Source organism: Palaemon carinicauda, chromosome 1 (assembly GCF_036898095.1).
Source record: "Palaemon carinicauda isolate YSFRI2023 chromosome 1, ASM3689809v2, whole genome shotgun sequence".
NCBI lineage: Eukaryota > Metazoa > Arthropoda > Malacostraca > Decapoda > Palaemonidae > Palaemon > Palaemon carinicauda.
Window position 1 is genome coordinate 12,908,496 of NC_090725.1, and position 13,168 is coordinate 12,921,663.

A 13,168-nucleotide genomic window follows, 5' to 3' on the forward strand; every position below is an offset into this window, starting at 1 on the left:
TTCCAATCTTTTTATATTTACTGGTTTCAAGGAAAGGTCTTGTAAAAAGTTAACACAGTTGTTCTAAATACCATTCCTTAATAACTTCAAGAAATGTGCAAAAAAAATATTCAAGTTTAATAAATTTTATATTTTACAAATTAAAATGACTAATGAGGACAACCAGAAACAGAATGAAACTGGTATAAAACTAATCAATACACATACTGTACTATCATTCCCGCTACCAACTTATTAAAATATGAAACCGAATGAAAACAAAATTCAAATCATATATAATTGATGATAAAATGCTTAGAAAATGAATATTATGAATTTTTTTTTTATTAAGTAGATTGGATATTAAATTTTCTGTATCCTTGAGGTCTGCCAGTTAATAGGAAGCGCTTCATACGAGAAGTAAGGTTCAACATATTAAAAAATAACCAATGCTGTTATTGGTTAATAAATTTAAAAAGTACTCAAAGTGTAACCAACAAACCCTTTAACCTTTGTTGTACATCATAAAATCAAAACCATTTACTGTTAATAAAAACAAATGAGCATAACTTACCAAAATTGAAAATTATGGCCAAATGTACATAGATGTGATTATACATGCATAGCACATGTATCATTGTGTACTCAACACAGATAGACATTCTTCATTCAGGTCTTTATGTGTTTCACAACCACACAATATTTTGCAAGACCCGAAAGGTATCTAGTGTGCATTTTCTGATTTTGTTACTATAAAAGAGAGAGAATGGGAACTAAAATCAGCAAATGCTACTACGAAACAAACTGGTCCTTTCAAAGCACTTTGGTTGAATATTTTTAAAATATATGATTATGCATCTCCCTTAAAAATACATGGGACTGATGAAAAAACAGCACACTATCTGCAATGTAACCATGAGTATAAGTTGCTAACCCTATCCAGTATAGCGAGTCCCTTATATTGAAAAATTTTATCACAGAAGTAATTGCAATAAGCTACCTCAAACTTGACCCCTAGTGCCTATTCACTTAGACAAAATGTTAGTTTACCTATAACATAAAAGAAAACACAAAATAACAGAATCCAAACAGTTCTCAAATCTTCTATTAAAATTTTCATCACTTTATACCAATTCTGCAACCTATGAAATAAGAGAAATCTAGTTATTTTCAAGACATAATCTCATGAAAACCTAGCAAACACCCACATCGATACAAATAAGTACTGAGTATAATTATTGCTTTTTACAGTACCAGCATTTGAGACAGACAAGACCTATGTTAGGAAGGCACAAAATGAGTTCACCACAGTGGTTCTATTGCAAAATGCATCTTGAAAAAACCTATCCCTGAGATGTAAAGAGGATTATAATGTCATCAACGAGAAGAAAAATAAGAATTAGGATATGGACACAAGGTTATAGATTTGCATGGCTTAAGTTAGCACAAGTTGAAATATAGACTTAGTCCCATACTGTACATTCATGCTGGCACTGACAAAAAAATTCAACACTTGAGACCTAGCTAGCTGGAAAGGATCAACCTAAGGCAGTATCCTCACTCAACAGAATAACTCTAGAACTATTTCCATGGCAGTTGAAGAATAACACTATAACTACTTCCATGGCATTTAAAGAATAACCGCATGACTATTTCCATGGCAGTTCAAAACACTGAACAACTCAATACAATTACTTCCATGATAAAAAGGGAAGGTAATCTTTGTACGATTGCTTAACAGTTTGAAGTACAACAAATGTTTGTGTCTTATCACAGACACCAAAAGACAAAAGACTCTTTCAGCTGTGGTTCATGACAGCCAGAGTCCATGTAAAACCACCCGACAATCAATCAGGGTGAATGGCCGACGCGATGGCCTTCCCATATCACAAGACAAGGACACAAAGAAACTTTGATGTCCATACAAAATGTATGTCACAGTAGAGGACAACCAACTGCACAACTTATTCTGGCAGTGAAAGCTAGATATTGGACGGAATAGTTATTCATCAGGCACTTTTTGTTAGTAATAAAAGAAACACAACACAATATTGACAATTCAAGTATAAACATTATATATACAGAAATTATGAGCTTGAATAAGAATAAACCTTAAAAGTCTAAAAGAAATATACTTAACCTAATAAAATTCTACAAAATAATTTAGATACAGTACCATAAAAATTTCTTTGTTGATATTCATTAATAAACCTAAATATTTTCCAGTTCTCATTATGACTAGGATGATAATACTGGGCACATAAAATTTAAAAAAATACATACTAAAAGAAAATTAGACCTTAGTACCCATCCAAAAATCTAGACCCAATGCCCAACACACGGCTCCCGCCATCCACAAGAATGTTGCCGCTTTCCAGCCGGGCTACAGAACAGGATGCCATACCAACTGGACTCCAGCATTTGGCTCCATTGAAAAATTGGGTGAATCTTCACCATTTTACCAACACAACAATTTTTTCCACATCCCTCATCTGAAAAAAAATAAAAATGGATTTTAATAACTTATTTTTATACTCGCCTGATGTTCAAATTGCTTTTTCTCCATTAGCTCGGTTTATTGATATTTACTCCTACATATATACATATACCAAGGCACTTCCCCCAATTTTGGGGGGTAGCCAACATCAACAAATGAAACAAAACAAAAAAGGGGACCTCTACTCTCTACGTTCCTCCCAGCCTAACAAGGGACTCAACCGAGTTCAGCTGGTACTGCTAGGGTGCCACAGCCCACCCTCCCACATTATCCACCACAGATGAAGCTTCATAATGCTGAATCCCCTACTGCTGCTACCTCCGCGGTCATCTAAGGCATCGGAGGCAGCAGCAGATGTTAAAATTTATAAAAAATTACTATTTCCTTTCCTTCCATAAGACACATGCCATTACTGTAGTAAAGTAACGAGACAGATTAGCAATTAATGACAAGAACGGCCTCTATTCAGTTTCAAAGTCAAGTACTGTAGAGTATCCCCTGTCCTCTTGACATTCAAGTCAGTGGGGAGGAGAGTGGGTATGTCTATGAACATGAGGTAGGTGTAGAACTAATTTCATTATCAAAATTGTTTTTTTTCTATGAACCTCCCTTGATGTTCATGTTATTGTACTGACATGATGGAGGTGGGATGCCAGTGAGGGCAAGAGATAGGTAAATTACAGTATCAAAAAGTAATATAAAACAATAAAATGGTCTAGATTATGGGTAACAAACCTTCCTTGAAATACAAGACTACAGATTGTTTTTCTCAATATATAATGCTGATGAAAATATAAGTATGCATTACAGTTCAAAGATTATCCTCTCTCTCGCTATCAAAAAATTTAGATTTCGATATTGGACTATTTTCATTTAATCATATGTAGCATGATTGAATAATCTTCTATTAGTAGAGTTGGTTATCGCAATGAAATTGGAATTTAGAGAGAATCATTTGTAACTTCCTTTTTTATTCGATTAACTATTTACAATAAAATGTTTGTATTGATTGACTGCATTATGCAGTAAGACATCAAGTATTACTAAAAGGAATAAGCTGGAGATTAAAATTTAATGTTGAGAGAGAGAGAGAGAGAGAGAGAGAGAGAGAGAGAGAGGAGAGAGAGAGAGAGAGAGAGAGAGAGAGAGAGAGAGAGAGAGAGAGAGAGAGAGAGAGAGAGAGAAAGAGAGAGAGAGAAAGAGAGAGAGAAAGAGAGAGAGAGAGAGAAAGAGAGAGAGAAAGAGAGAGAAAGAGAGAGAGAGAGAGAGAGAGAGAGAGAGAGAGAGAGAGAGAGAGAGAGAGAGAGAGAGAGAATTTGCTAGGATCCATTAGGGATCATTACAACCACCAACTATTGACAACTTTTTTATTTTTATTCTGCAGTATCATTGAGTGTAGTTAGATACAAAAAAGGGTTTCCTTAAAACTTAAACAAAGAGTGATGTTTAGTGATTAATTCTATCAGCCGTGGTGAAGATTTTTGGTTTATGAGTTGTCTTACCATTGAATACTAATAAATAAAACACCACGATAAAAGCACATGAAAAGAATGTAGTGCAGTACACTGGGTTACCTAGTGTGGAAGTCAATCACAGGTAGGAAAAGGTCAGAGAGTTGGTATATTATGAATTGATCCACGCTAGGCCAGCAAATATTCACGGATTCTCACTTTTCACGCCTGTCTGTTACCTAAACCCCACTAAATGAGAGGGCTGACTGTACAATATGTTAGGATCTTTAAAGCACATCACTATCAAAACTATTGTCCCATGTAGAATAATTAAAGTAAAAATAAAAATAATGGGGTTAATTTGTCGCAAGAAGTAGGACTCTGGTTGCCAACCTATGACCTCATCTCCATGATTCCTGGATATTGTAAACTCTGTCACAAGCCACCGGGCCTGAAGAAAGAGTTGCACCATTTTTGTTGAATGTAAACTGTTGACATTCTTTTACTCCCCAGGTCAAAGCATGAGGGAGGTTGGACAAAAGCTAGTGGATTTGAGGTAGGGCAACCTAGATCACAGATGTCATGTAGCAAAAGGATACCACCTATCTCTTAGCGGAACCACCTGACCCCCATAGATATAGGTGCCATAAAAACCGACCCTTGAAAGTAGAATGAGGGGAGTCGGGCGCCGGAGACGGCCGCGTGCCCTCGTTGCTGCTGGGCGATCATTACGCCCAAAAGACACTCCACTAGGTTGCAATTGTAGTAGTAACTATTGCCTTAGACTTATAATACGAGATAGGTAAAGTATGTGTGTGCTCCTCCCTCTTGTTTGACTTGGATAGAAATTAAGACTAATGTTTAGTTAATAAGTCCGACTTGGGACGACAAGAGATAAATTGCTATTCTGCCGATAGAAGCAGATTAACAGTAAATTGCTCTAAGTACGTTCTCCCAGCATGTGTCAATTACCATTATGATTATTCCAGTTGTTTGAAAGTCGGCAAGAGACTTGTATTTCTTCTGTTATGTAATTTCCAAGATTTAAAGTTCTATTTTACTTACTTTGAAGAAGACTTATGCTCATGTTCCTGTGAAAATTAACTTGGACAATAAATCCTCTTACGATGTAAAAATCGTCTAATTCATCGCCTCTCATCATTTATCATTTATTTGCTCACACCATGTGACACTAGGTTGGTTAAGTGTTTTAAAGAAAATTTCTTTTATGTCATATTTGTCATCATCTCCTTTATAAACAACTATCGTAGCCTTCTCTGGATTTCTCTCTATACAAAACACAAATTTCATTACCATTTAGACTTCAAACATATCTCTTTGTGAACCACACTCCTCATAATTGTAATTAAAACCACAGTACTATCCCTGCTTCACTAACAAATCCAGAGGAAGACAACTTGAAATGCAATAAATCTCATCACATGGGAGAGTAGTTTAGTTATAACGACAACAGACTCTGAAATAGAGACTTCTTGCCATTAACCAATAGTGCATCAATTACTTCACTAGTGCCGTGTATTATAAAAGGAAAAATGGCAAACTTTTATAAATTTTAGGGATAAACGTCTATAAACCAAGCTTCTGGATAAAAGCAATTCATTATTCTCAGCTTCATATGATGACTCGTGAAATACTTAATAATACCTTTTATCATCCTTTTTTTAACAATCACACATAGAGATCGGCGAAATAAAAACAAATACACTGTATTAACCCTTTTACCCCCAAAGGACGTACTGGTACGTTTCACAAAACCCATCCCTTTATCCCCATGGACGTACCGGTACGTCCTTGCAAAAAAATCCTATAAAAATTAGTTTTTCATATTTTTTGATACTTTTTTGAGAAAATTCAGGCATTTTCCAAGAGAATGAGACCAACCTGACCTCTCTATGACAAAAATTAAGGCTGTTAGATCAATTTAAATAAAATATACTGCAAAATGTGCTTGGAAAAAAATAACCCCCTGGGGGTTAAGGGTGGGAAATTTCCAAATACCCTGGGGGTAAAAGGGTTAAGAAAATGCAATGTTAAAGAGTATATGAACCAAAAACTATCATAAAATAAAAACTCCCAAATTTTGTAATTTCCAGTAAATAATATATATATCATGTGTGCTCATTTATCAACATAGAATCAAAATGAAGCCACAATTAATAGGAAAAACTATATCATACTAAAACAAACTAAAAAGTTCACAAAAGTGCACATCTAAACTTACCTGCAGCAAAATGACGTTGGCTTTTCTGGGGGGTCTTCTGGAGCAAGTGTTCGTACAATAGGCCTTGGAGCCTGGGAAGTCGACCGAACCTCAAGGATACGACCAACTAGCCATTTCATGGCATCCTCTGTTAGAGGTAAATAAGATTAAAATGACACAAATAAAAAAGTGTGATGCCTTTTTACATGTTGCCCATTCACTTTACCTAAATTTTCCTTTCCTCTTACAACTCATTTTCCCATTTATTACTCTAGTACTTATGATTCTCCACATTTTGATCTCACTTTCATGGGACAAGGCTAAATAGCATTAACCTAAATATAATTTTATCAGAAATAAGAAACCTAGGACTGAGTAAAGAAAATCAAATTAAATAAAAAGACATAACTGAGCCTTTAAAGTTAAAAAGTTAAAGTTGCGGGTTTTAGGTCTCCACTGAGACGATTTACATCGTTCTCCTCAGGCAACCATTAGCCAGCAAGGACTATCACTAGTCCCCTCTAACCTCCACCCCCCCCCCCCCCCCCCCCCCCCCGGCGCCACCCTGGGAGTACCCCCCCAGTAGAAGGTCTCACGGTATTCATGTCCCTGGCGGGGACCGAACTCGGGACCTCTGCAATAGAAGTCCTCGACACTACCAACCTTGCTTTATGGTTGATAAAAGAATTTCTAGGTCACTGGAGCCATGAGTTTAGATGTAGCTTTGTAACCTTTTTTAAATTTGGTAGCAACAACATCAAAAACACTCTCCCATTCACCCTAGTATACCTATCTAACCTACCCCTTTATATAGATTAAATGTATTCATATAAAAACAAGTAATGATCGTACTTACCAATATTGATGTCTTCTTTGGCAGAAGTTAGGAACCAAGCATCAATGAGGTGCTGCTTGCAGAAGTTTGAAATTACTTCTGGCTGAATACTGATGGTCTCGATATCACACTTGTTGGCTAAAAGTAGAACAGGAAGAGGTCTGCCATCATTCAAAGTAACCTTCTCTCGTATGTCACTAACCCACTGCAAAAAATTAAAAAAACAAATCTCAATTAGTAATTTCTAAATCTTAGAACAATGAAAAATGCAATTAACAAGAAAAACTACAATCGGAATATATGTTACCACTAAAATAAATCTAAGTGAATTCTTACCGGATTTCATGTCCTTACAACACATCTGCAGTGTCAAAAGAAAAACTCTTAAGCACATTTAACAGAATTTAACAAATATCCTACCATACCTCTGAAGGTTACATTACAAGTATTTACTTCAAAAGGTAAATACTTGTTAAAATATGTTACATCATAATTTTTTCAAGTCTTCTGAAAAAAATTATAAATTGACATATGATCAAAGCTTGGCCAGGTAACATTCTGTAAATATATGCATATTGTAAGTCTGAGATAAAAATAACTTTATATTCATAATAATAAAATCAATTATTTCAATACAGTGCTTACCTGCATTTCATTTTTTTTTATTCTTCAAATAAAAAGCTCTGTCACGATAAAAAATAACGACTCTCTGGAAAGATGCATGAATTACTTATTTTTCCCACTTGAAATAGTAATTTGTAAACAAAGGAATAGGGGTATCAAAGTAAACAAACAACTTTCCCCTAGCCAACCCATTTTGGCTTATAATTCTTCTGCTGAAGTAAATACAGGAAGGGGGTGCTAATACAAACAAACATTATTCTCTTGTCCAACTCGATATTGGCTTCTCATTCTTCAGCTGAAGTAAATAAAGGAATGGGGTGCCAAATGTAAATCAGTATCTCCCCCCCCCCCCCACCTCCATCTTGGCTTCTCATTCTTTTACTTTTGCAAATAAAGGTATGTGCGGCAATTTAAAACGTGCATCTTTTCCTTAGCAACTCCATATTGGCTTCTGATTCTTCTGCTGAAGTGAATAAAGGAATGAGGTGCCACAGTAAACCAACATCTTTCTCCCTAGACAACTTTAACATTGTCTCATTCTTTTGCTTTTGTAAATAAAGTTATGTGTACGAATTTAAACAAACTTCTTTTCCTTGGCCGACTCCATCTTGGCTTCTCATTCTGCTGAAGTAAATACAGTAAAAGTATGTGTGCCAATGAAAAACTTCTTTCCCTTAAGCAACTGTCTCAGTTTCTTATTATTCTAAGTGATATGTAGGTTATTGTGAAGAGAGGTTAAGAGCTGCTATAAGTGGGGCATAGGGTTGGAACTTTTATGAACTTCAGGAAAGTATTGAAACAAATCAACAACCATCTGTTCCAATCTAAATTAAAGAGAACCTCTTGCCACTGCTTCAAAGTTCACATTTGGAGATATGTACCCTACAGTGGAAGTTTGTAGTTCTTTTACGTAGCAAAAGTCTTTTGAGATCCGTAACTAGTTCCAAAACCTCCTGGAAATAATTCTGGTCCAGGGTACATTTCATAAGCACGACTGTAAGCCTGGATAGGTCGTCCGCCATTACACTGAATGAATCAGACAGATGGAATGGTGAAAGGAACACATCTCTCTCCTGAGGGAACTTGAAAATGGGGAAGGTCCCTAAACTGAGGAATCTTGAGCATGATCCCCATTTCCTGAGGCAACAGACTGCTACATGATTTTCTAAGATCATCACATGAGAGTTGCGTTTTTGACCAATTCTCTTCAATGTCAGAAAAACCACCATCAGCTCCAACATGTTAAGGTGAAATGCGGTGAACTGATGGGACCACTTTCAGAACGAAAAGGTATACCTCGAATGACCTCCCAGTCTCAACCTGGAAGCGTTTGTATGAATGATCATGAAAACCAGAAGAGGGCCAATGGGGCTTACCTGGCCAAAAAATTTGGCATCGCCCAAGATCTGAGAATTCTCATGCACCAACTGGGTAGTGCGCTTGACGGTCCAGAAACTCCTTCCGAGCCGCCCTTCTCTATATACAGTTGAGATCTTTCAGCCTGTTCTTCAGTACCAGGTCTACTATCGAGGCAAACTGAAGAGGAGGATCCAATATCCTACACCTACTCAAACATACTGTACATTGTATGTTGATTAGATTGTATCTAAACGAGCCATGTGACCTAGCACCGGGGGCCGGGTTGTTCAGTAATGTGCAGCAAGGAAAAACCATTACAGTTGCAACATGAAGCCAAAGTTACAAGGTTAGACAGCAAGGTAAAGAAAAGGAAAAGTGGTTGGCTAAAAATTTGATGCAACTAAGGTCCAAAAGGGACACTTGCTGTAGCGCATGTGTATCACACACACTAGTTACACTTTAATGGTATTTCTTATTTTTTGTATATTGTCGATATCACTCTCCCCTCTCACTGATAACTTATTCATTCCTTTATTTTCCTGCACCATTGTGTTTGAATCTTTGTGCCGACCAAATAAAGTTTAGCTATATCTATGAGTCTCTCAGTTAGAACCTAACAGCTCATCAGTACATTTATGACCACCGGAGTGTTCAACTTCCTCCCGCTTTCCCCCTCCCTACCGTGCTTTATTGCCACTCTCAGACACTGACTCTGATATCAGCGCCACACCCCTGAAACTAACGTCCTTAGCCATTGGAAAAGTGTTTGCCTGGTTCCAACGTGCTCAAGTCCAATTTCGCATAAAGGGCGTGATTCAGTCAAGCACCAAAGCTGATTATGTTTTCGCGGCCATCCCCGGGGACACTTCGGAAATCTCTGATTGGCTGTACGAACAAGGGGACACCCCAATAACATCTGAAAACCTCAAATCATACCCCCTAGAGCAGTACTCGCCATTATGAGCCGAACGCATAGCAAAACTTTTTCAGCTCTCTCAACAACCATTGGGGGACCTAAAGGCTTCGCTTGCCCTCAGGGAAATGACCAGTATTGCTCAACTGCAACCTGCTGTTGACGGCTCTCCTCATGCACTTTGGGTACAGTGCCTATCCGAACCTGTATATGCTGCCATCCTCAATGTCGATATTTTGTCCATGAAGGACCTGATGACCAAAGTCGTACCCTTATGGACAGCCACTTCAATATCTTCCAGACCTTCATCAACGCCTCCACTCCTGATGAAGTGAACTACTATTCAACATCGACCGAAGTTGACGTGAATGCAAGTGAACTTTACTGTATTTGATTGGAACTTGAGTATTTATACAACCCGTTCCAATCAAGAACGACACAAAAACTCAAACACAATGGTACAGCAAAATACAGGAATGAACAGGTTATGAGTGAGGGGGGAAAGCGATAACTACAACATACAAAAAACAAGAAATACCATAAATTGTAAGTAGGTCAAGGACGGTGGTTCCTCAACATCCGGATCTCAGTATTGATAATGTTTCTTTAAATATGTATGACTCTTTCAAAATTTTAGGTGTGATTCTCGACAGTAAATTTACTTTTGAGAAACATATAAGGTCTGTGTCTTCTTCAATTTCACAAAAAATAGGCTTATTGAGAAAGTCTTTCAAGATTTTCGGTGATCAATCTATTCTGAAGAAGTGTTTTAATTCTTTCATTCTACCTTGTTTTGAGTATTGTTCTCCTGTCTGGTCTTCAGCTGCTGATTCTCATCTTAATTTGTTGGACAGAAACTTACGGTCTATTAAATTTCTTATTCCTGATCTAGATATTAATCTCTGGCACCGTCGTTCAATTAGTTCATTATGTATGTTGCATAAGATTTTTCACAACTCTGACCATCCTTTACATTCAGATCTCCCTAGACAATTCTATCCTGTTCGTAATACTAGACAGGCAGTTAATTCTAATAGCCACGCCTTCTCCATCACGAGGCTCAATACTACGCAGTACTCTAGAAGTTTTATTCCAGCTGTGACCAAGTTTTGGAATGATCTTCCTAATCAGGTGGTTGAATCAGTAGAACTTCAAAAGTTCAAAGTTGGAGCAAATGCTTTTTTGTTGACCAGGCAGACATAGTCTTTTTATAGTTTATTTATGACATATTTGTTTTTGATGTTGTTGATAGTTTATTATATGACATGTCTGTTTTGACGTTGTTTCTTATTTTAGAATGATTTATTGTTAATTTGTTCTCTTCATTTATTTATTTCCTTATTTCCTTTCCTCACTGAGCTATTTTTCCCTGTTGGAGCCCCTGGGCTTATAGCATCTTGCTTTTCCAACTAGGGTTGTAGCTTGGATAGTAATAATAATAATAATAATAATAATACACTGCAAGAAGGAGAATCATACTTTTGAGTTTTCAAAGTTGAAATGTCATCCCTACCCCCCTCACATGTAGCATGCACTAACTATAACTAGATCTTCTCAACGACCAGAGGTCTATACTCGAGAGATGGGATTGATGTAAAGAGAATAGATTCATCTGCATAAGTAGCAAGCTTGTTTTCAAGGTCAGATTCCATCATACGCATATAAAAAGTAAAGGCGCAAGGACACAACCCTGTAGAGCACCAGAAATTACATTCTTTTGATCACTATGGTGCCTGTCAATTTCTATTCTTTAGAAAAGCTTCATTAGAAAGTCAATGATATTTATAGGAAAAAATCCTTAACTTGTATTTGTCAAGCCTGACAAACATGGTTTCATGATTAATTTGGTCTAAACTGCAATAAGTTATGACATATATTGCACATTTCCTGACCAGAATCAAGGCATTTCTGTAGCATACTAGATACTGTAAAGATAAAATTGAAAGCACTAAGTTCATCAAAATAGAAAAAGTAAAATTGTAAACTTAGGAACAAAGTATCACTTCCAGCATATGCATTCAGACATTCAAAAACTTTAAATCACATGGAAGCTATAAAAATTTGGCAGTAATCAGCAAACCTAAAGCTACTACATGCAGAATTATCTAATGGAGTAACATTAACAATTCTTCAGCAAGTTAAAAAAAATATCCCTTTTTAGTTACCTTGTGATAAATGACTGGCAACTTAGTTGCTAAGAAATCAGCTGTCTTTACTAAAAAAATAAGAGGAAAATTACTATTAGGGTCTACACCTCTATAAATATAAAGAAAAGATATGAAGTACCATATATATACACACACACAAATATATATATATATATATATATATATATATATATATATATATATATATATATATATATATATATATATATATATAATGGGAATTTTGAAGACCTTATTTTAAAGCTAATCTTAAGGGGGACACACTATACACAGACATAAAAATAATGTACACATGTGCTGTTCAACCAGGATATGCTAGTGGCCAAATTTTATGTCCATCTACTGTGTAAAAATAAGTACAGCTATATCTGAAATAATCAGGATTTTGATAAAACCGCTGTTTTACTCATCTGTACCCAATTTTAGTGCATGTAATATTCCAATACAGTGGAGTATAGTATTATAAAATAAAAACAGCGAATTTACATCTTTTTCATGGTTTATGTTTATAAGATAGTCGAGACTTCTGTGCTATCTCTTGTATCCAAAACAGCTGATTAAGGCCAACTAGCGAAGGATTTTTTATCACTCACTAAAAGAAATAATTATTACTTGAACTATCATTTTCATTTCAGCGCACACAGATATACAGTTTTTTAATATTTTTCTCATATTTTATTTACTATTAAACTTGGTGGCACATCGAGGTTTAGGGGTTTCATCATTGTTGCCGATACACAACAAACTTACACCTTCATCTTGGAGCTACATGAATACATCGCTTAGGAAACTATGAACTTTTTCTTCAAATTCTTTCAATAATTTTTGTAGAATATGTTAAGCTTTTCATAAACTGAATATGTACACCAACTAAATTTTTGTTTAGTTTTTCTCAAGTTTTGGACACAGCCTTCCCCAATGCCAAACAGCTTGAACAAGTTTGTTTTCCTAGCTTCAAGTACAAAATTTTGCTTGAATTTAACAATACATTTCCTAGGTGATCTTGTATCTATAGAGAAAAAAAAAAAAAAAGTATAATATATGTCATATTCTACTCAACATTTGTAACAATTACGGCAATTGCTTAGTATCGCATGAAAGTTGAAGTGCAAGTAAAATGA

At 35.9% G+C, this 13,168-nt stretch overlaps 1 protein-coding gene across 1 annotated transcript in view; it reads right to left on the reverse strand.

Annotated features, from left to right (window-relative positions):
• Positions 1–573: 573 nt before the first annotated feature.
• Positions 574–13,168, reverse strand: part of LOC137647043 (ras-related protein Rab-32B-like) — a 65,128-nt gene continuing 52,533 nt past the window's right edge. Inside the window, exons 5-7 of the mRNA XM_068380184.1 lie at positions 7,005–7,188; positions 6,170–6,296; positions 574–2,471 (exon numbers count right to left, since the gene is read on the reverse strand). Coding sequence (XP_068236285.1) covers positions 2,468–2,471; positions 6,170–6,296; positions 7,005–7,188 — 315 coding nt within the window. The 3' untranslated portion in view covers positions 574–2,467. The remainder of the gene's footprint in view (positions 2,472–6,169; positions 6,297–7,004; positions 7,189–13,168) is intronic.